Source organism: Delphinus delphis, chromosome 6 (genome assembly GCF_949987515.2).
Source record: "Delphinus delphis chromosome 6, mDelDel1.2, whole genome shotgun sequence".
Lineage (NCBI taxonomy): Eukaryota > Metazoa > Chordata > Mammalia > Artiodactyla > Delphinidae > Delphinus > Delphinus delphis.
Window position 1 is genome coordinate 33,361,420 of NC_082688.1, and position 24,250 is coordinate 33,385,669.

At 45.5% G+C, this 24,250-nt stretch overlaps 1 protein-coding gene across 1 annotated transcript in view; it reads left to right on the forward strand.

The window, feature by feature from the left end:
* GABBR2 (gamma-aminobutyric acid type B receptor subunit 2) overlaps positions 1-24,250 on the forward strand; it is a 366,358-nt gene that overhangs the window by 189,451 nt on the left and 152,657 nt on the right. The window contains exons 5-6 of the mRNA XM_060014449.1: positions 7,566-7,631; positions 17,057-17,257. Coding sequence (XP_059870432.1) covers positions 7,566-7,631; positions 17,057-17,257 — 267 coding nt within the window. The remainder of the gene's footprint in view (positions 1-7,565; positions 7,632-17,056; positions 17,258-24,250) is intronic.

Genomic DNA, 24,250 nt, shown 5'->3' on the forward strand with positions numbered 1-24,250 from the left:
TCTACGGTAGTTATTTCCACTATTTTATCTTCCAGGTCACTTATCCGTTCTTCTGCCTCAGTTATTCTGCTATTGATTCCTTCTAGAGAATTTTTAATTTCATTTATTGTGTTGTTATCATTGTTTGTTTGCTCTTTAGTTCTTCTAGGTCCTTGTTAAACATTTCTTGTATTTTCTCCATGCTATTTCCACAATTTTGGATCATCTTTACTATCATTACTCTGAATTCTTTTTCAGGCAGACTGCCTATTTCCTCTTCATTTGTTTGGTCTTGTGGATTTTTGTCTTGCTCCTTCATCTGCTGTGTGTTTCTCTGTCTTCTCATTTTGCTTAACTTACTGTGTTTGGGGTCTCCTTTTCGCTGGCTGCAGGTTCGTATTTCCCTTTGTTTTTGGTGTCTGCCTCCAGTGGCTAAGGTTGGTTCAGTGGGTTGTGTAGGCTTTCTAGTATAGGGGACTGGTGCCTGTGTTCTAGTGGATGAGGCTGGATCTTGTCTTTCTGGTGGGCAGGACCACGTCTGGTGGTGTGTTTTGGGGTGTCTGTGACCTTATTATGATTTTAGGCAGCCTCTCTGCTACTGGGTGGTGGTGTGTTCCTGTCTTGCTAGTTGTTTGGCATGGGGTGTCCAGCACTGTAGCTTGCTGGTCGTTGAGTGGAGCTGGGTCTTGGCATTGAGATGGAGATCTCTGGGAGAGCTTTTGCCATTTGACATTATGTGGAGCCGGGAGGTCTCTGGTGGTCCAGTGTCCTGAACTCGGCTCTCCCACCTCAGAGGCACAGGCCTGACACCCGTCTGGAGCACCCAGACCCTGTTAGCCACATGGCTGTGCCAAGCCAGACTCTGGTCCAACATTGCCTATATTTTTGTTTTTAGTGTGCACAGAGGAGCATGTCCTAGGATTCATTAACTTACTGACCTCCCTGGGCAGGATGTGGGTCTCATTCCACCATTGTTTTATTGTTTTGGGGCATGTCTCATGCTTCTATTGCATGGTTTTGTTGCTAGGCAAGCCTGCTTCCTTGAGTGATTATTCACTTACAGGGGTCCCCCATACTTTTTTCTTTTACTTATGATCCCTTAGTGGGATTAACTATTTAATCATTTGCTTTGTCCCTTTACTCTGTCCCTGTCAATTTCAGTTGCTTTATTGGCCTTCTGTGGAGCAGCCCCCAAGCCATCATTCAGGATTCAGACTCCAGGAAAATCTCCCTATTTTATAAGTCAGCTGATTAGCAACCTTAATTCCATCTGCAATGTTAATTCCCCCTTGCTATGTCACACAGCATATTCACAGGTTCCAGGGATTAGAACATGGACATCTTTGGGGAGCCATTATTCTATTACAGGAAGACCACAAAGATAGGTCTTGAGGGGAACTGTTCCCCACTTTGCTTCATGGGAAAGTCCTAGTGGGAATTACCTGCCCCCCCACGGGCCAGGAATCCAGCCTGACTGCCTGAACCTGAGGTTCATACCAGCACCCCAAGGGGATGCAAAGCTACAGGATAAATGTAGTGCATCTTCCCAGCAGGCCAGTTTTGCTCAGAGACATGGGAAGAAAAAGCATTATTTTTATCTTAAGATAAACATAGATATGTTATTGGAAGGCTAAATATACATGAATTTTCAAGATAAAATAATAAACTTTAAAGAAATGCCATGCTTTGCCAGTGGGCTGCTATGGGCTGTACCGTTTTTCACTCCCGTCCTTAAGAGTATATGTCTCCTGCTTCTCTGCTTTTAGGGACACTTCTGGAGAAGAAAAAAAAAAAGTCTAAGAAAGACTAATTTTAGCTAAATAAAAGAGAATACTCATTCTGGGTGTGGAATCAGTCTGTCAGAGCCAAGAGGGACTTTGGAAAACATCTTTGCTAACCCTCTCAGGCTTACCCCAGGTCTCACGACCAAAGTGGGGGAGTCGGAGCAGGCCTGGGCTTCTCACCACTTCACCAGTGCCCACTGCTCCAGGTCAGGGGCACCTCCCAGCCTGCATCATGGCCGGCCTCTAATAGCTCAGCCACCTTTGGGCTCATTGCACCTTACCCCTTTCTACAACGTTGAACATGGTTTCATTTGATTTTTCAGCAGCCCAGTGGGGTAGTGGGGTAGTGTGCGTCTGTAGGAAACCAGGAAGCTATTAAACGTAGGCTGAGACAGATGCAGAGATGGCAGGAGGTCAGTGTCAGGGTCAACCTTGATCTTCTAGCAGGACCCCACACTGCTGTCACAGGGAAGCAAGATGGGTTGCCTTCTGCTTTCCTGCTCTTTTAAATGCACATCAGCTGTCTTAATGTCTCAGGGTTACACTTGCTGCTCAGGTCCTTTGACCTCAAAATCCATAGGACTTTTCTCCATGAGTCATTGCTGCAGACTCGGTACTGAGCCCCAGCAGCCCAGGCCTGGTGGGGTTGGCCTTCTCAGCGTGGGAGGTAATATATAGGAGTGAGTGGTCAAATGCTTGGGCTCTGGGGCCAGACCCACATTGGGTCGAGGCCAGAGTCACCACTTCTTATCCCTGTGACCTGGTGTCTTAGGTTGAACTCCCTAGAAACAGAGCCTGGGATTCTTGTGAAAGAGATTTCTTGAGAGTGGGCTCAGGAGAAGGGGAGAGAAGCAGGATAAGGCAAGAGGGGAGCTAGGCCAGAATGCCTTTTGGCTGGAGATGGGTTTAACCTGGCCTCATCGCATCTCTGGAGCACAGTCTGCACCACAGAGCTGGTCCCACCTTTCAGCAAGGGGGCTGGAGTTTTCTACCCATGTGAGTCAGTCACTGGCTGCTATGGGATGTGGGGCACAACATGGCCTTCTAGGGCCAGGAAGCTCCCCTTGGCTGAGGGAAGTTCTCCAGAGAAGGGAGGGAGCTGGTGGCAGCCCACCATCGCTGCAGCTGGGTTGGGTGCACTAGCCCCGAGGAGGGGATCCAGCAGGACCAACAGTGTCTGCTGTGCCTAGGAAAGTTGCTTAAGTCTTTGGGCCTCAGTTTGCTCATGAAACTATCCAGAGTGAGCATAATTATAGCACGTACCTCCTAGGGCAGTGGCTAGAAAGAGCTCGGGAGCTGTCATTTATTTTGACTCTGCTAGGATCCCGTGTAAAGTGGGGGTTTATACAGTAGTGCTTTGAATTGAGTCATCCTTCTTAAGTGTCATTTTTTATATGTGAGATTTTAGCTCCCTTTAAGGGCCCCAGAGACAAAGAGGTCCTAGACAACAGATGAGAGGGGCCAGGGAAGAGGAAGGGAAATCCACCCAGGGTTTGGACTGAGTACCCCTCCCCAGGCCTCCTGCCCCATGGCTGTTCCCTTCCATTTTTGCCCCCCATGGGTGTGGCCTGTTGAGGGTGTGAACATAGGTCTCTGCTACCATCCATTACCTTAGATCTAGCCCTCTAAGAAGAAGCTGTCATTTGTCTGATCTCGGGACATCTACTTTCACTCCAGGCGGCCCCCTGCAGAGCCAAGAGTCCATGGCAGGGCTTTTTGAGACCCTGCCCTCTGCCACGTTCCAGCTCTAACATCACAGCACCATTCTGCACTGTCATCCTTAGAGATGGTCATGGCTGTCCTCCCCTACCCCTGGCAGTCCTTCAACTGCCCCAAAGCCCTTTCAGCCATAGAGGAGAGTGCACTGATACCCCTGGTAGGGAGGTGGGCGGGCTTGGCCAGAAGCAGGGTCCACTGCCAACACAAAATCTCTTTCCTCTCTCTGGATTTTAAGGAAAACATACAAGTTATGCAACATTGAAAAGTGTGATTCTGGAACTTTTGTGAGAGTGTGGGTGTGTTAAAAACTTTTAAGATTCCCCCGATCCAAAATGTTTCCCTTCACCCCTGAATCTTCCAATAAATTGCTACTCCAGAAAGAAGAACCAGGCATATCCGCACTTTTCATACTCTCAGGAGAACTCCTCTGCCCTGGGAGTAGCACCTTCAACTCTTTATGCTGCTCTCATGGGCCCCCTAAGGATCCCAGTCCAGTCATATTTCCCATTATCCTCTCCCTACCCTGGGATCCAGGCTCCACCTGCACTGAGTGCTGGCTCGTCCTCTTTTCTCCCAGGCTTTGCAGCATCTTGCCCTTCTTACTCACTGTCTAGAGTCAGAGTGGGTGTGAATAGCTTCCTGCATCAGGCATAACCTGGCCCCGGATAGGCTCTTTCTCCAGGACCCTCTAATGGTCAGGGGACACCAAGGCAAGATTGCTGGTTTTGGGGTGCTGTGCTGGATTTGGGAAAGATTTTTGCCTCTCTGGGAAGGGGTTAACAAGATCAGCGATCCCTTGGGCCCCCATCCAGTCCTAAAAGTTTGGGAGCATAGAACCAAGTAGTCAATGCAACTTGGTTGTCATGGCAACAGAGACACTAAATGGTCCACAAGTGGCAGAGCTGTTTATTTATCTGTTAGCAGGTGGTCAGGTGGTCAACCATGAAGATGCGAGTCCCTCGGTCCATTCAAGAAATGAACATGGTGAACCCAACCAGTACCTAGGCCCTAGGCTAGCAGGATATTAGTGCAGTTGATGATAATAACCAGCAGATATTGAATAGCCAATGTGGGCCAGGCATTGTGCTTGTGCTTCACACAGCATTCATTCACTTAATCACACATTTAATACCTATTTATTGATATATGTGTCATGCCTTGTTCTGGGAGCTGGAGACCCAGAGATGGATCAAGTTATCCTCAGTCCAATGGGGAAAACAAACAAGTAGACTCAGGCCATGATAGAGGGAAGCACAGAGTGCTCTGGGCCCACAGAGGAGCAAATGACCACCAAGCCTAATGGGACAGAGATGGTTTCTCAGAGTAGGAATGCCTGAGCTAAGGCAGGAAGGGGGAGTAGCAGCTCTCCAGGCACAGCGTGTAGGGTGGGAGGGAATGGCATTCTGGATGAATGAACTTGTAGAAAGAAAGAAAGGGGACAGAGTGAGAAAGTGAATGAATGAATGAGTGAATGAATGAAGGAGTGAATGGCAGACCATTTAAGAGAACTGCAGGTAGTTCATTCTCCCTGCTGTGGAGGAGTAGCAAAAAATGTGATTAGAGAAATGAGCAGGAGTGAGTTGGTAAAAAATTTGGAATGTTCCAAGGAGCTCAGAGTTTGATCTGTAAAGCTCCAGGAGCCATGGAAAGATTTTACATAATCAAATTTCAATCTTGGAATGATCCCCTTGTGTGCTTTCTGGAGACTGGGTGGATGGAGCAGGACTAAAGGCAGGGATCCAGCTGGGAGGCTGTAGTGGTTCACCACGTAGGGAGTGATGGTGGCTAAACCCAGGGCAATGGGGCTGGAGACATGGGGGCGATTCAGGAAGCTAGTGAGCAGACAGAACCAACAGGCCATGGTTATGGCTAAGATGAGGAGAGGAGTGAATCTAGAATGGCTCCCAAGTTTATGATCTTAGGGAATAGGAGGTTGACAACTTTGTTCTAGAGATGGACAATACAGGAGGAGGAAGTAGGCATGTTGGGAATGATGAGGAGTTCAACTTGGGGCATGTTGAGAGAATCCAAGTGGAGGTGTCCAGGGGGCAACTGGAGAAAAGTCTGGGCTGGGGAGAGAGACTTGGGAGTCCACAATGCTCAGAGGGGAGTTGTGGCTGGGGTCATGAATGAGATTGCCCAGGGAGAGTGATGAGGGCAGAACTGTATGGAACACCAGCATTAGGGATGGGCAGAAAGACGAGGAGCTGATTGAGAGTCTGAGCAGGAATGACCAGGAGGCAGGAGGGAGCCAGGAGAGAGCACCATGGAAGCCAGTGGGTGGGTTTCATTACCATGAATCCTACAACCACTGGGTCAGGCAGGGAATATTATCCCCATTTCAGAGATGAGGAGATTGAGGCTCCAGGACATTAAGACCCAGGGTCATGTAGCTGGTCAGTGCCGGAGCTGGGATGTGAACCCAGGTCTCTCTGACTCCAAAATCCAATAAGCTGTTTCTACTATACCGTGTTTAGCAACACAGGGCTTGGCACAAAGTAGATGCTCCATAAATGTTTGCTGGATGGATGGATGGATGGATGGATGGATATGGGTAGGTGAATACTGTTAGCAGCAAGAAATGCTATAAAAAATTCAACAAACAAGCAGAAAGACCCTGGAGTGTGCCCGGGAGTATGGCCACAGAACAGAAGCAGCTTAGAACTTTCTATAGCATTGCAGCCATGGTGATGACAAAGGCTTGCCTTCCTTCAACTGCTCTGTTAATGATCTTTTAAAGTCCTTTCAGAGGAAAATTTTTTTTCTTCTTTCCATTCTTGCTTGCAAACGAAGGGTGATTTTAGAATCCAAGTCTTTTTTATTTTGCTAAAGTACATGATGAGTAAAATGGCCTCCCAGTCAGCACTTTCCAATTTTGAAAGATGCTAAAAACTGATCTTTAAAGGGATGTTTCTCTTCTTTATGCATCAAAGAGCTTTGAGGCTTGCTGGAAAGGACGGGGTAAATGGCAGCAAGGTAACATCACCTGCAGGGCTGAGTGTCAGTGCGGAGGGCAGGACTGGGATGGAGCAAGCGTGTGGGCCGGGGCCTGGCTGGTTTCCTGGAGGCTACCTGTACATCCTCCTTCTGCCTGTTCTATATGGGGGCAGGGCAGGATCCCTTCCCCTAGAAAGCAACCGAGAACCCCTTACCCTGACCCAGGAGGGAGCCTCAAGCAGACACTCAGTAAATGTTTGTTGAATGAATAAATGAGTGATAGGACCCATGGTACAATATATACCTATTAACCATATTGAGATATTAAGATAATAAGTAACCATTTATAGAGCTTTTGGATATAGATTTTCCTTTGAAATAAAGGGAGAAGAATAGGTTGGGAGAAGGTTATAAGACACTAATTCTAGCTGGGTGTTTACTCTGTGCCAGGAACTATGTTAAGCACTCTATGAGGATTATCTCATTTAGTCCTCTCAGCAGCCCTCTAAGTACTGCCATTATCTGCATTTTGCAGATGAGGAAATTGAGGCTAAGATGGGAAAAGGAGCCACTTGAGGCCACCCAAGTGGAGCTGAGATTTGAACAAAGCTGAGAACTCAAAGAGACTCTGAAACTTCTTAATTGGGAAGCTCTGTGGACTCGAGAAAGGTGGAAAAGTCTAGAATACTAGAGGGGGAGGGGGTGTTGGCTGGAAACCTGTTTCCGCTGCCAACTCCCCTGGGGACCTTAGAAGTTACTTTCTCTCCTCTGGTCTCAGTTTCCCTATGTGTAGAGTGAGGACGGAGAGCAGACGCTGTCTCAGTGCCCCGGAGCGTTTGCCTGCCCTTGTTGGAGGAGAGCAGGGGAGACAATGAGGCTCCTCAGAGCCTTTAGCCTCCAGCCCCAGGGTTTACCCACGAGACCACGCAGGGCCAACAGCAGTAGCTGAGGGAAAGCTGGGCCCAGAGAGAGCCATAGATCCAGGCTCGGCTGGGCTGGGGGGTGAGGTTTTGCCCTGCCCACCCCCTCAGGCAGAGCTCTTGCTGGGGAGCCTGGGGCATGTGAATGATCCCTGCCCGCTGCCTCGAGCCCTCTGGGCTGTGCCGATCACACGCTCACCTTCACATCGTGTCCTTCTGTCCACAGGGCAATGACGTGCGGATCATCCTTGGCCAGTTTGACCAGAATATGGCAGCAAAAGTGTTCTGTTGTGTAAGTAACACTTTGGTTGTGTCATGGATGTCTTTGGGGAGGTTCATGAAGCGTTTTCTTGCACTCAGTGTCACTGCCTGGTCCTTGAGTGGACCGGAGTCTGGGGTGTTGGAAGCAGAAGTGTTATTCTCACTGCTCTTTCATCTTTCCGTGGAGCTAAAACCCCAGGACTCAGAACAGTGCAGTTGTAGGAGGAACCAGGAACCTCAGTTTACCAAACCCACTGTCTTACCATTGCTTCAGCGCTGCCAGCTAGTTTTAAGTCTCCTCCACCCAGCCTTGCTTAATGGAGCAGTGCTGTGTGCACCACACAGAGGGAGACACCAGATTCCAGGGCGAGACCGGGAGGCCTCAGACCCCTTCCTGCCCTGTAAGCAGGGCTCAGAGACTCAGGTTTAGCACAGACCGTCAACTGTTCAGTATCTACCACTGAATCCTTTTAATTGTCTGGTGTGTGATAGGTGACAAAGTATATTCTTAAACCTTATCTCACTTAATCTTTCCAATAACCATGTGAAGCTACTATTGTTACCCTTGCTTTATTGTACCCTACTATTGTACCCTTGTTACAGATAAGGAGCTAGAAGCCTAGAGAGGTGGAGAAGCTTGTCCAAGGGTTGTTTTATGGCAGAACCGGGCTCCATCCCCATTCACCTGATTCCCAGTCAAATCCTCTTTTCTCCACATGATATTCTTTTTTTTTTTTTTTTTTTTTTTTGTGGTACGTGGGCCTCTCACTGTTGTGGCCTCTCCCATTGCAGAGCACAGGCTCCGGACGCGCAGGCTCAGTGGCCATGGCTCACAGGCCTAGCCACTCCGCGGCATGTGGGATCTTCCCGGACCGGGGCACAAACCCGTGTCCGCTGCATCAGCAGGTGGACTCTCAACCACTGCGCCACCAGGGAAGCCCTCTCCACATGATATTCTAACCTGAGCATATGTAAGAGTTCTAACACAGGGACTATGTCTTTCCATTCTGATGCCCTGGCTCACCCTCCTCCACCTCAGGGTCAGGAGAGAAATCAACAGAATGAGAGCCTAGTTACATGAATTGTCTACCCAATAAGCTCCTCCTCTTAGACTGAGGTTATTCTAGGTGCGGTCTCTAGTGATGAGCCACAGGCCTCTGTTTTCTTTGACCTTTTTTCAGTAACTTGGGTGAGATTATAAAAATAGGCGTATAGGAATTTTAGAAGTTGTGAAATATGTTGGAAGATAGCCAGGGTGTAAAGAACCTTAACAAGCTGGAATGTTTAATTGAATCCAGGAAGACTAAATCTAATAGTCCCAATATAAGGTTATATTAGAACAAATTGGGCTGCCTATGTCCAAGATGATAGAGGTATAGCTGAGGAGTACTGTACGTTTAGAACAAAAGAGACTTTGGAGTCTCAGTTGACCTCAAGGTTACCGTGAGTAACCAGTGTGAGCACAGCTTCCAGGGAGCCGAGGTGACCTCAGGCTGCACGTCCACAACTAGGGCGGGTCGTCCCTCTGCTCTCTGCTGGAGAGACCCCACCTGGGGTATCCTGCTCAGCTCCTGGTGCCCCATTTCAGGAGAGATGCAGAAACTGAAAAGAGCCCAGGAGTAAGGAGAGAGCAGCGACCGGAAACCATAGTCACCCAGGGATATTTCCTCATGAAGGCCCAGGAGCAAAGTGGGAACCGCCTGATCACCTTTCAAAATAGCAGGGAGGAAGGAGAAGCTATAGGCTGACATTTCAGGGGACGCTGCGTGAAGCTTAGTGCTCAGGAGTCAGTCTGCTTGGGCTTGAACTACTGGTCTGCAGCTTAGTAACTGAATTTGGGCTTGTTGACACTTTCTGAACCTCAGTTTTCTCATCTGTAAAGTGAGGATAATAATAACACCTGTCTCATAGGATTGTTGTGGAGCTTAAATGAGCAAAAACACCTTGCATAGTGGCTGACGTACAGTGAGCCCTCAGCAAATGTCAGCAACCTTTTTTTATTTGTTTATGTAAGGTCTCTGAGGATGGAATGGACCACCATTGGGCTGACGAATTTACTAACTGATGGACTTTCCTAGATTGTGTTAAGCATCCTGTGTCTCAGTTAAGGGTAATTAAGGAGTATTTCCATATGAAAATCTAAGGAGGAACATGAGAAAAATTGAAAAAAAATGGAGCAAATTTAATACATTTTATTTCAAAAGTCATAATACTTTGCATGTTACCATCTAAGGTCCAGAAATGGCCCATTTAGAAAAGGAAAATAATGCTCCAATTAGAAGACATAACTTTTTAGAGAAGAAGCTGGGTTTTTTGGTTTGTTTTTTTTTAAAAAAAAACCCAAATTTGTTTATTTATTGATTTTTGGCTGTGTTGGGTCTTCGTTTCTGTGCGAGGGCTTTCTCTAGTTGTGGCAAGCCGGGGCCACTCTTCATCGTGGTGTGCGGGCCTCTCACTATTGCGGCCTCTCTTGTTGCAGAGCACAGGCTCCAGACGCGCAGGCTCAGTAGTTGTGGCTCACAGGCCTAGTTGCTCCGCGGCATGTGGGATCCTCCCAGACCAGGGCTCGAACCTGTGTCCCCTGCATTAGCAGGCAGATTCTCAACCACTGCGCCACCAGGGAAGCCCCCTACATATCCCCAAGACCTTGCAAATAGCTGGCACATGGTGGATGATTGTCGATCAATTAAGGAAAAGTAAATTAATAAAAATGATCTGTGAAGTTGCCACACTGAGCACTGGCCATCTCCTGTTTGCACAAAATGCAGACAGACCTCCTATTTTTTTCATTTGTTTTTAGTATTTATTTCTTTATTTATCTTGGCTTCACTGGGTCTTAGTTGCAGCACGCAGGATCTTTTAGTTGCAGCAGGAGGGATCTTCTTTTAGTTGCAGCATGCAGGCTCTTAGTTGTGGCATGTGGACTTCTTAGGTGCGGCATGCATCCGGGATCTAGTTCCCCAACCAGCAATCAAACCTGGGCCCCCTGCATTGGGAGCACAGAGTCTTACCCACTGGACCACCAGGGAAGTCCCCTCCTGTTCTGATTTGAGCCAAACCCTAAGCTGAGGCGTGGCTGTGATTTCCCTCCATGCTGTGCACTGTGGTTATTTTCTGAGTGGCATTTCCAGCAGCATGGTTTCTATTTCAGAACAGACGGCATGGCTGTCTTCCTCTTGACCCAAAGCCCCAGGCTGCTTGCCTTCTACACAGCACGGGACATCATCCCACCTCTTCATCCCACTTTCTTCTTCCTCTTGGACTTTGGGTATCTTCAGATGGACTTTTTCTTAGAGTCTTTGCTGGCTGCTTTATTCACTGAGTGGTTTCTCAGAAGTTTTTGGTTGGGGGTTTATTCCGTGTGTCAGACCATCAGATGGATCTGCCTGTCAGGACTGTCAGTCTTATCTGGTTAGGAAGGAGTTCTTCTGGCAGGCCTGGAAGGTCCTGAGGAGAGTCTTCTCAGTGTCCTCACACTGAATCAAAACTCTGGCGTGTGATGGAGGGAGGGGCTGCTCGGAGCAGAGACCCTGGGAGAGAACCTCTCCACCCATGTCAGGGTCAGAGCACAATGGGATGGAGACAACCGCATCTTTGCCATCCAAATGCTGCAATGCAAACTTTGCAGCGTGTTGCTGCATGTTCTTTTTGGTTTTGGTTTTGGTTTTGGTTTTTTCGCAGTACGTGGGCCTCTCACTGTTGTGGCCTCTCCCGTTGCGGAGCACAGGCTCTGGACGCGCAGGCTCAGCGGCCATGGCTCACGGGCCCAGCCGCTCCGCGGCATGTGGGATCTTCCCGGACGGGGGCACGAACCTGTGTCCCCTGCATCGGCAGGCAGACTCTCAGCCACTGCGCCACCAGGGAAGCCCCTGCATGTTCTTGAGATTGGACCTGCCACCCAAGGGGAGAGTAGTCTCTAGCAAATGCAAGGACTATTTATAGCCCTGTGGCAAAATGTTCATTTCAGTTCCAGCAAAGGACGTGCGTGGCCTGTCGCTTTTGTCTTCTCCTCCCTCCTTGGTGGTCTATTCTAAATTCTCAAGCACTCTAACCTGGGTTCTGGTTTTAGTTCTGCCAGCTGTGTGACCTCAAGCAGGCCACTTTACAACTCCAGCCCCCGGCTGCCTCACCTCTAAAATGGAAGCGACAACCCCTGTCTTATTGGCCTCATAGGATTGTCGAGAGGCTTAAACAAGGCCACCGAAGGGTGACTGTGATCCCAACTGTTAACTGCTTTACTGATGTGAGGATTTATTACTATTATGGTTATGAAATGCCTATAAAAGGGAAATATCCTTCTTGCCTGAGGAAGTGAGGAGGCAAAAGGAAACAATAAAAAGAGGAAATTGGATTTTTAAATTACATCATGGCTACCTGTCTGCAGCTAATGAGAACAAAGTCGTTCATGGGACTGAAGAACATGAGCTCAAGACTGCCCATCATCACCTGGTAGGGCCCATTTGGTGGCCACAGGTCCTGAGACCACATTCCTACTAGAGACAAAAACAATGAAAACCAAGGTGACCAAGTAAACTGAAAATGTGTTCAGTCAGTCACTCTACAACCATTTATTGGGTGCCCTCTTACACCAGGCACTGTGCTAAGCACTGGGGATCCTGGAAAGAGCAGACACCACCCTCCAGGAACTCCCTATTTGGCAAAGGAGACAGACAAAGATACAAGCAGCTTCTTAAGGCTCACATGTCCAACAATCTCAGCCCTTCTGAACGTGAGAATACCAGAATGGAGGCCCAGAGGCCTCTCTGCAGTTGCTTTAGACACTGTATGCTATATTTAAGCCCAGTCTACCTCCCTTGTAGGAGAGCCTTTTAGACCCTCACTCAAAGCCTGTGCTGTGTACTTTTTTCGGCACGTATGTTTAACACTCCCTGCTTTCCATAGCAGTTTAAAAGCAGCAAATTCAGAGTAAGGAGAGGGATTTCATGACAGTGAAAGTGACAGCCTAGACCTGACAACTAGAAAGGAGACAAAGCCATCAAAAGTAGATCAGAGGGCTTCCCTGGTGGCGCAGTGGTTGAGAGTCCGCCTGCCGATGCAGGGGACACGGGTTCATGCCCCCGTCTGGGAAGATCCCACATGCCGCGGAGCGGCTGGGCCCGTGAGCCATGGCCACTGAGCCTGTGCGTCCGGAGCCTGTGCTCTGCAACGGGAGAGGCCACAATAGTGAGAGGCCCACGTACCAAAAAAAAAAAAAAAAAAAGTAGATCAGAAACTCCAAGAACAATAGTCTGGGGCCATTTGGTGTTTGGGCCATGCCCAAAAGTATCACTGTGCATGGCCCATAGGAGTGGCTAATTTTCAGAATAAAGCCATGAGTTCTGGAAAAGAGAGTGGCATGAGAAGGAGCAGCCACAATGTTCCCGCACGTAGTGTTGGCCAGGTATGGTACACATATTACCTCATTTATTATTTCTTTTTTATTGAAGTATAGTTGATTTACAAACTTGTGTTACTTTCTGGTGTACAGAAAAGTGATTCAGATATATATTCTTTTTCATATTCTTTTCCATTGTGGTTTATTACAGGATATTGAATATAGTTCCCTGTGCCATACAGTAGGATCTTGTTGTTTATCTATTTTATATATAGTAATTGATATCTTCTAATCCCAAACTCCTAATTTATCCCTCCCCCCCTTTCCCCTTTGGACACCATAAGTTTATTTTCTATGTCTGTGAGTCTGTTTCTGTTTTGTAAATAAGTTCATTTGTGTCATGTTTCAGATTCCACATATAAATGATATCATAGTATTTGTCTTTGTCTGACTTATTTCACTTAGTATGATAATCTCTAGGTCCATCCATGTTGCTGCAAATGGCATTATTTCATTCTTTTTTATGGCTGAGCAGTATTCCACTGTATATATGTATCACTTCTTCTTTATCCATTCATCTGTCGATGGACATTTAGGTTGCTTCCATGTCTTGGCTATTGTAAATAGTGCTGCTGTGAACACAGGGATGCATGTATCTTTTCGAATTAGATTTTTCTCCAGATATATGCCCAGGAGTGGGACTGCAGGATCATATGGCAACTCTATTTTTAGTTTCTTAAGGAACCTCCATACTGTTTTCCATAGTGGCTGCACCAATTTACATTCCCACCAACAGTGTAGGAGGGTTCCATTTTCTCCACACCCTCTCCAGCATTTATTATTTCTAGACTTTTTTTTTTTTTTTTTTTTGCGGTACGTGGGCCTCTCACTGTTGTGGCCTCTCCCATTGTGGAGCACAGGCTCCGGACACGCAGGCTCAGCGGCCATGGCTCACGGGCCCAGCTGCTCCGTGGCATGTGGGATCTTCCCGGACCGGGGCATGAACCCGCGTCCCCTGCATCGGCAGGTGGACTCTCAACCACTGCGCCACCAGGGAAGCCCTATTTCTAGACTTTTTAATGATGGCCATTCTAACCAGTGTGAGGTGATATCTCACTGTAATTTTGATTTTCATTTCTCTAATAATTAGCGATGTTGAGCATCTTTTCATGTGTCTATTGGCCAGCTGTATGTCTTCTTTGCAGAAATGTCTATTTAGATCTTCTGCCCATTTTTTGATTAGGTTGTTTTTTTGTTCATATATTACCTCATTTAATTCCTACACCAACCCAGTGAGATGGGCTTTGCTTTCCACAGGCTATAGATGAGAAAAGCAAGGTCCAAGGAGTTGTGTGCCAGAGTTACCCAGCTGGTATGTGGCAGAGAATCTAGTGCCACTTGACTATAGTCTTTTTTCTTTTTTTTTCAAAAAAATCAGTAGAAAAAATTTTATCTTCATCAAAATTGACTAATATTGTAAACAAAACGTGTTGTCATTCAAATGGACTGAACTTCTGTTTTCTGGAAAATTCACTCACAAGGAACACCTAACAGAACAATGGCAGGTCAGACAGCTATCACAGCAGATCACTGGGAGGCTCCTGACTTCCTGCTCCATGCTGCCTCTAAATTATCACACAGTCTTTGGTCTCAGAGAATAATGCAAATCTGCCTTTGCATCTGATCAGAAGACCTCCTCATGTCCTCACTAAGTATCTGTTGACGCTTACTTACCATACATTCGTAATAAGTGGCGCTACCTTGCCTCAACCTTTTAAGACTGAGAAAGCTTCCAGAAAGTTTTACTTTGTTTGTTTTGCTAAGAAAAGAGAGAAACTTAAAAAAACAGGCTTTGAATCTTGTCCTCTTGACTTAGCTGAATGTGTTTGAGCAAATTCCTCAATCTCTGAGCCTCAATGTCTTCATCTATAAGATAGAGATAAATAGCACATAACTCATAGGGTTGTTGTGAGAATAAAATAAGATAATGTATATAAATGGCCTAGCACATAATAGGGGCTCAATATATGTGAGTTCCTCCCTGCCAGTGAAAGATGAGAGTTGTGAAGTCTCACAGGTTCTGCCATTGATTAAATGACCTGGGGTCATTGGGATGACGCTTTTGTTCAAAGGTCTAGCCCCCAGCCAGTTTTGTTGAACTGGGGTTTTGTTATATAATTGTAATATTAAGGCTCTCTGTGTTTTTTCTACAACAGTTTTGATTGGGGCAGCATTACAATGTAGTTGCTGGAAAAAATGACTATGATCTGAGGCTGCATTATGAGAAATACAGTGTCTAGAATGAGGGAGGTGAAAGTCCCATATCATTAGAGGAGTCTAGAGAAGAGGTGATGTGATCATTACCTTGAGATAGTTGAAGGGCTCTCTTATGAAACAATTTCAGTTTAATCTCCGGTGGCTTCACTGAATCAATGGACAGAGGCCATAGAGATGGAATCTGAGCTTAAGCTAAGGAACAAATATTCTAATTCACACTTACCCCAGTGAGATGCTCCACACTGCAGGCTGGGCTTTTTCAGGTGTTGAGAGAGTCTTAGAAGAGTTGCCTCCTCAGATGTAGGAATGAAGGGAACACACCTCTAACTCTTAGACTCAACAGTAACTATTCTCTAATATACACAAATATAAAGGGCTCTGGCCCACCCTTTCTGGGCAGACCGTCGATTAGCATGCTGGAGCCTAAGTGGAGGGCAGCCAAAATGTCCCTGGCATCCAGAGCAATGTTGCAGGCTTCTTTCTCCACACCCTCCTGGCCTCTATGCTGTCTCTGTTCTAAGCCAAGGAACATAAAGGAGTGTGACATGAATTGTTTCCCAACGTGTCCTCCTAACATAGGTGGCTCCCTAGGAACAAATTGCTGGATCGTTTAAGGTTCACATTTTTTAATGTATACAGTTCATCACAGTGCGCAGAGAGCATTTACATACACCACTGCTCTCTGTAGTCACTTCTGGGTGTTTTGATTACTGATAGGAATGTGAGCTCTACTCCATTCTGGACCCAACTCTGATGGAATGTGACATACCTACAAATTGGGATTTTCTGGGTGCATCTAAGCTATCAAAAAGCATGCTTTTCCAGATAAAAAAATCATCACAGTAAGAATTAAAGCCAAATGGGGGTATATTAGAACAGTCTGACAACTTTTTGTTTAAATGGGAGGCAGGCAGTGTGGCTTTGCAGCGTAAGAGTAGGCAGACCTAGGTTCCAGACTGTGGACCTTGGAAAAGTGACTTTCCCTCTCTGGTTTCCAGTTTCCTCATCTCTAAAATGAGGATAATAAACTCTGCCTAGACCATCTCAAAGGGTGGACATGAATGACAAATAAGATGCGTGTAAAGTATATAAATATAAGGGACTTTTTTTTAGGATCTGGATTTATGTACACCATGCTTTGGGTAAAGATTTAGAGAGATGTTCAGTTTGCCAAGTGACATCTTATATAAGTTGTATGCTTACATTAAATTTTCTTGGCCCCTTGCAAAATTGCTCCGCCCTGGATTATATTTTAAGGTTATGATCTCAGCTTTTAGTAAAGATCTATACAAAAATAGCCTTATGAAATCTGTTTGTTGTAGGGGTGGTGTTGATACCATGCTAGCTAATTTGACAGTGACCTCCATATGAGGCATTTTGTTTAGGGATTAAAGCCTAGAAAACATTTTGTGTCCCTGAAGAACTCGTATGTTTTCTCCTTACTGAAAATAAGAGCTATGCAATTAATATTGTTGCCCTTTTCTCTTGGGCTGCCAGGAAGTTTGTGGTGAAATATGTAGCTTATATCTATAGTGTTGGAACCTTTGGTGGACTTGTCTACGTTCTGTTCCCTTTACCTCCAATAAGCATATTATAATCTATATTTTCCCAGGCACTTATGTTTTTATTTTATTCAGTGTTTTATTATTTTAATATACATGTTTCCTATAAACTACCTTATATCCCTTGAGAGATAATGAGGAGGAGACCAAGCAAGTAATAGAAAAATTAACAAATCCTCTAGTACGAGGAACCCTGAGTCCCCTCCACCTTTCCCACAGGGTACAAAGCTTTGAACAAATGTTTGTCTCTTGGTGCCTTCATGGTCAACCCATCTGTTGCAGGCATATGAGGAGAATATGTACGGTAGCAAATACCAATGGATCATCCCGGGCTGGTATGAGCCTTCCTGGTGGGAGCAGGTGCACACAGAAGCCAACTCATCCCGTTGTCTCCGGAAGAATCTGCTTGCTGCCATGGAGGGCTACATCGGCGTGGACTTCGAGCCTCTGAGCTCCAAGCAGATCAAGACCATCTCAGGAAAGGTTGGTGCCTTGGCCAGCTCATTTCAGCCCCCAAGCCCATCTCCTTTAATCATGCTGTCCAATGATGTTGGCAAAAAGCACCTAGATCTTGTTCTGGCCTTTGCTGTGTGATTTTGAGCAAAGCATGTGACCTCTCTGAGCCTCGCTTATCTGTTAAATGAGGATATCCAGCTCGCTACTGCATGGCCTTCTAGGGAATTGTGGGAATCAAATGAGGTAAGGGTGCTTTGTAAGCACGTAACATAGTGTATGCGTAAGGGGTGGAGTCGTGACTAGTATGGGACCAACTGCAGGCACTGACTTTCAGACGAGGCCACCATTTCATCCTGTGCCCCTCTGACCTGGAATGTCATTTCTCAGTCTCACTGATGCTCCTGTCAGCCTGGAGGAGACGAACTACCCCACAAGTAGACTTGGGGAAACATGTACTAAAGACCAGAAAGATTGGTCCAAACCCCAGTTTTGCCACTTACCAGCTGTGTGACCTTGAGCTTGAGTTCTCTGAGCCGCTGTTTCTTCATCTGTAGAGTGGTGGTGAAAATATCTTCCTCCGGGGTCAAAAGGTGGGCTGAATGGCAGATTGTGCAATGTGGCTGGCATGGCACCTGACATCTTGTGCTGCCATAACTAGGAGGAGGACCTTGGCAGGGTGCTTAGGTCCTCAGGCCTCCACTAGGGATGTTCCCACTAGGGATGACTAACCCCTGGCCTGCTTATCTCATAGGGCTGTGAAAGAACAGGTAGTATGGTGCATGTAAAAGTATTTCCAAAGTACACTATTCTCTATCAGTGAAAGCATTGTCAAGAATCAGGTGGTGACAGTCCCAGTGAAGATGGCAACATCCATCTCTCAATTCTAACCACCAGCCAAAGTTCAGTACAGCAGAGCACATGATTCTTTTCTGTCTCCTCTGATCTCAGATTTTTAAATTCTCTGCCAACCTTCAACTTCATTTAAAGGATCAACTTCATAGTAAAGTAAAAAATATATATATTATTTTTATCCATTATTTAATCTCAGTCAGAGCCAACACTACAAGAATGATTTATTGATTTGTCCAAAAAGGGCAAATCATTAGGACACATTTTATAAGCAGCTCTGTAGATCACGTGACACCTGAGAGATCCTGGAAAAACACTTTGGGTAGAAAATGTTGAAAGAAATATTTTCATACCAAAATCAATGACAATATGAAGTTTTTGGAGATGCTGACTAATGAGAAGAAACAACTCATTTTTATTTCAGTAGGTATTATTTTTAAGTTGTTGAAGTTTACAGTTTATTAGAAGATACTTGGGTCCAGGGATACCCTAAACTTTAAAAATAGTATAAAGTTTGAGGAAAATACAAAAACTAAAATTCTGTACAGGCAGACAGTATAATAATTAAAATGAGAGACTTAAGGAAGACCAAAGATGTAAATGATTACACATGAGATCTGTGAAGCTAAGTGGGGGTAAGGGCCATGAGACGCCCCAAGGGCCTCAAATGTCGTTCCAAGGAGCGTGAATGCTGCCCGGGGTGGGCGAGCCATGCACAGATGTGAGCATGTGCACAGGAATGCATTTTGGGAAGATCATTTTTTGCAGTGTTTTTTCAGAGTAAATGTTTTGACTTGATAACATCTCCCAGGTCACTGACTTTCCTTTTTAATTTTAAATTTTTAAATTTGGGCCTGGTGAGGAGGCTGACCTCACCCCCATATCACTGTGCCCATGAATGGACACCTTGGGGCTATTCCTGGGACTGTTCATTTCATCTCACAGTGTGGGCCACCCACTCCTGGGCCTCCCAGGATGGAGCAGTGCCATCAGAGCAGAGCCAGGCAGACTCCCAGCTTGGGGCAGCTTCTGAAATTCCAGGCGACCTAGTCCCTGTCCCACAGTCTTTGAGACAAGAGGCAGCATTTCTTATATTATCTCGAGGTCAAAAGATAATTGAAGTTACACGGGGAAATCTGAAACTCTTTGCCTCTTGGACTCAGAGGGTTGAGGACTCTCCTAGAGGTCATGTAGACCAGCCTCTCTCATCAGACTCTCAGATCCTTCCAGTAGCACAGGAATCACTACTTGTTCCCTAATTTTCCCCACTGGTCCCCATCCCTTGTCCCTATAGGGCCCATCCCTCCAGTTGTAACTTAACAGTTCCAGGGCCAGGACTAAGGGCAAAATTTAAGGGGGTGCCAAAGACCTCAATGGAAAAATCCATGATGAACAAAATATCAAAATTTTAAATAAAGACAAGATCCACAAACCAAGATTAGGGTGAACTGATTTGAGTCACATAATTACAAGAACACATCTTGTCTTTATTTAAAATTTTGCTCATCGTGGATTCTTTTTTTTTTTTTGCGTTAGTTTTGATTTTTTAATCTTGATTACTGAGGGTTTTGGCTCCTTCTTCCATTTTGCCCCTGAAGGGAGGGCCTCACTCACCTCCCCCTGGTCCTTGCCCTGCACAGGTTGTGTTCATCAAGCCCCTTCCCATGCTCAGCCCATGCTCTGCACTTCCTCTTGTTGAGTGCTCTCTCCCCAGGGTGTAGGGCCCAGAGTTGATAAGGCATTCGTATTTGTGGTCTGACCACAAGCCAACTTCGTCAACCAATCTTCAAGAATGTATGGCTAAAGGAAGTTGTAGAAAGTCATGAAATAGTTCTTGAATTTGATTTTGCGGGGTATGTGACTGCTGGGGACCGTGTCAGCATGGCACAGGCTGCTGGGTCGATGCCTGTATTCTGGGGTCCATCAGTATCCATGAAGACAAGCAAACACGTATAGAAGCAAGTCAGTGGACTCTTGCCATCTTCACTGTTTACACATAGGAAAGCTGAGGAGCAGAAAGCGGAAGGGCATACCCAGGATCCTTGTGGTGAGTTGAAAAGTGGCCCCTAAAAAGATATGTCCAGGCCCTAACACTTAGAACCTGTGAATGTGACCTTATTTGGAAAAAGGGTCTTTGTGGATGTAATTAATTTAAGAATCTTGAGATGAGATTATCCTGGACTACCTGGGTAAACCCTAAATCCAATGACAAGTGTCCTTATAAGAAAAAGGCAGAGGGAGTTTTGCCACTTGGGGAAGATCACGTGAAGACGGAGGCAGAGATCGGAGTGATGCGTCTACAAGACAAGGCACGCCAAGGATTGCTGGCAGCCACCAGCAGCTAGAAGAAAGGCACGGTAACAGATTCCCCTTGGAGCTTACAGAGGGAACCAACCCTGCCAGCACCTTAGTTTTGCTCTTCCTGGCCTCCAGAACTAGGAGCAAATAAATTTCTGTTGTTTTAGACCACCCAGTTTATGGAAATTTGTTATGGCCACCCCAGGAAACTGATACAGTCACCCAGCAGGTCAGGGACAGATCCAGGAGTGGAAGCCAGGACTGCTAAGTCCCCACTCACTGCCCCTTCCCCTCTACCATGCTCTCCCTCTAGACATGTGACATGCTTAGGAGCAGAGCACATCCAAATCAGCCCTTTCTGTGATTTCTTAGCGGGCCTGTTAGTAAGTGGCAGAACAGGACAGTATGGGTCTGGTAATCAGGAGATCTAGTACAAATCCTGGCATTGTCACCAATTAATCTGCCACCTCAGCTAGACAGTCACCATCCCTGGGCCTCAGTTTCCTCAACTGAAAATGAGAGATTTGGACCATATAACTCCTGGCGTCCTTTCACAGCAAAATTCTCTGTAAGTATGGTATTGAGTTATTACAGCAAGCTGTGTGATATGGTTATAATGTTAAACCCTGGAACCCCCAGGACAAAGGTAACTCCTGATAAAGTCACATAATCAGGTGCAACAGTGGCCCCTCTTGAAATGCATTCTCCGTGGTTGCCTCTTCCATATGCCTGTCTCTGGTGCCAAGCTGTCCCCAGCTTGCTCATGGGCACCCAGGAGATTTCTGGTAGGAGGAATAACAAGGTCATGGTCTCCCTCCCGAGCACGTTCATCAGTCCCTTCCCATTGGAATTTCCAGTGATGGGACAAGTGCAGACATTTGGGCTTCCCCGAGTACATTCAGAGCTCAGTCTTTCAGAACCTCACGTAAACAGCCTCTGGATACTTGCTTTGGCCCTAAAGGCTCTTTCTCCTTGTTAAACTTCCGCATCACCACTCTATTTCCCCAAAGTGACTCTGTTGACATTGGTGATTTCCAGTGTCAGCTTTCACTTTTCAGCATCCCACTGGGTTTGTTTCCACTGTGAGCATTTACAGTTCTGGTGTAAAATTCCAGTGATGGCTCAGCCTCTCTAATAAGGACATTCTTCCCGTTACCATTCTCCTGCTGAGACACACAGAGTTGGGCCAAGGCACCAGATGGAAAAGTTCACAGAACCGTGGAATCAGTGGGAATCTCAGAAGTGGGCCCCAACCCTCCATCAAAGACACAGGCTCATTCTTTGGAAGAGTTTTGTAATGTTTTCCGGCAAGAAGCTTCTGTGACCACCCACAACTATTTATCCAACACAGCAGAACAAGAGGAAACAGAAATCTAGTGAGTCCTCAACTTAGAGCAGTGACCTGGGAAAAGCTGCACCCATCTCATTGTCACTGCCATCAGAGCGCCATAACAAAGAACCTGGGGATTTTAGGGAAGCTCTGGGCTCTCTAGAGAGGAGGAAGGGAAGGTGCCATGGAAAAGTAGAGGTGCTCCCCAGGTAGTCGAGCTTTACAGTGCTGCTGCCTCTGCCCATACCTTCCCCACAAAGCTCCTGTTCCCTTCTGCTTCCCTAAGTACCACATCCCTGGGAGACAGGCGGTGCGGCAAAGGAATATGGGCTTGGGAAGAAGCGTGTGGTGGCCTTTTGGCACTGGTTAGATGTGAATCTTGGCCCCACCATTTCCCAACTGAGTGACTCTGGAAGACAGATAGTTGTTCATGCAACATCCATAGCCCCTCTTCCCCCTCAGTAACATAACTCTTGTTTTTAACTGGGTATGTTGCCGCCCATCTGAAAATGTACATTTCCCAGCCTCCATGTAGCTAGATACAGCCAGGATTCTAAGTCTAGCCAATGAGATTTAAGTAGAGGTATTATACAAGACTTGTAAAATCTCCTTTAAGGGGAGAGCTTGCCTTTCTTTTTCCTTCTCCTTTGTGTTGGCTGGAATATGGATGGGATGGCTGGAGTTATAGCAACTATTTTGGATCAAGAGGTGACCTTGAGAAGGAAACTTTATTCTAAGATAGCAGAGCATAAAGATAAGAGCCTGGGTCCCTGGTTACACTGTGGAGTTGCCATAGCAACCCTGCACCACCTACCCATGAACATCTTTTCCGTGAGAAAGAAAGAAACTGTCTCATTTAAGTCAGTGATAATTTTTTTTCTGTTTTATTCAACTGAACCTAATCAATAGTGATGCAGTGACATTGGGCTAGTAATTTGGCCTTTCTGAAATTGTTTCTCATTATACTGGAGTAATAATATCTCTTTTACAGATTTAGAAGGATTAAATGAGGTAATACAGAGGAAAATATCTTGCCGAGTGCCAAGCACACAATAGATGCTCAACAAATTGTAGTTCTCTTCCTCCATCAGCGCAGTAGCCTTATGGGCAGGAGAAAGGAGTAGTGAGTCAGTTTATACACACAAATATGCTCTGGTTTGTTGTTGGGATTTTACTGAATCTATAGACTGATTTAGGAAAAACTGACGTCTTTGTAATATAGGGTCTTCCCATCCATTCAATTTCTCTCAGAAATGTTTTGTAATTTTTTGTGTGGAACTCTTGCATGTATTTTATTTGATTTATTTATAGGTATTTGATGTATTTCAGTGAATATATGTGCACATTACTATTGGATGCATGCTTGGGGTGGTATTTCTGAGTCATAGGGAATACATATGTTCAGCTTTAGTAGCCACCACCAAACAGATTTCCAAAGTGGTTATACCAATTTACACACCCACCGGCAGTGATTGAGAGTTCCAGTTGGTTCACATGCTCACCAACATTTGGCATTGTTAGCTTTTTAATTTTAGCCAATATAGTGGGCGAGTAGTGGTATCTCATTTTTGTTTTAATTTACATTTCCTTGATGACTAATGAAGTTGTCGATCTTTTCATATCGTTATTGACCATTTTGATATCCTCTTTTATAAACTGCCTATTCAAGTCTTTTACCCATTTTTTCCACTTGGATTCTCTGCCTGTTTCTCATTGATTTGTAGAAGTTCTTTTTGTATTCTGGATATGAATTCTTCGACAGTTATATGTATTACTTATATCATTTGTGTCCTGTTTAAGCATCTTTGCCGACCCAAGCTCATAAAGATATTTTTCTATCTTGTCTTTTAGAAGTTTGTTTTACCTTTCACTTTTAGATATAGAATTCACGTGAAATTGATTTTATGTAAGGTCTAAGGTAAGATCAAGATTAATTTTTTCCGTATGGATAGCCAATTGATTCAGAACCATTTATTGAAAATCCTCCTTACCCCCCCCCATGCTATAGTATCATCTTTATCATAAATTAAATGAGTATATATAGTGTGGATCTGTTTCTGGACTTTCTGTTCTCTTCAATTGTTCTATTTGCCTACCCTTTAACCAATACCACACTGCCTTAATAATTGAAGTTTTATAAGACCTGATGGGTGGTAGTGTTAAGTCCCTCTTCTTCTCTGAGATTTTCTTGGGTGCCTTGAACCTGATGTCATGTTCCATTTTAGATCTACTCACATATTTACACTTCCCATTACTTTTCATTCCTCCCTTCATTTCTGTTCTGTTTATGATCACTGTCCTTCTGCCTGAAGAACTCCTGTTGGTCTTGCTTTTACTACGGGTTTGCTGGAGACATATTCTCTCAGTTTCTGATTGTCGAAAATTTTCTTTCATCTTTAAGATTGAGAGATATATTAACTAGGTGTAGAATTCTAGATGGTTTGTTATTTTCTTTTAGCACTTTCAGATGTCATTTCATTGTCTTCTGGCGTCCATTGTTTCTGTTAAATCAGCCATCAGCCTTATTGTTGCTATTTTGAAGA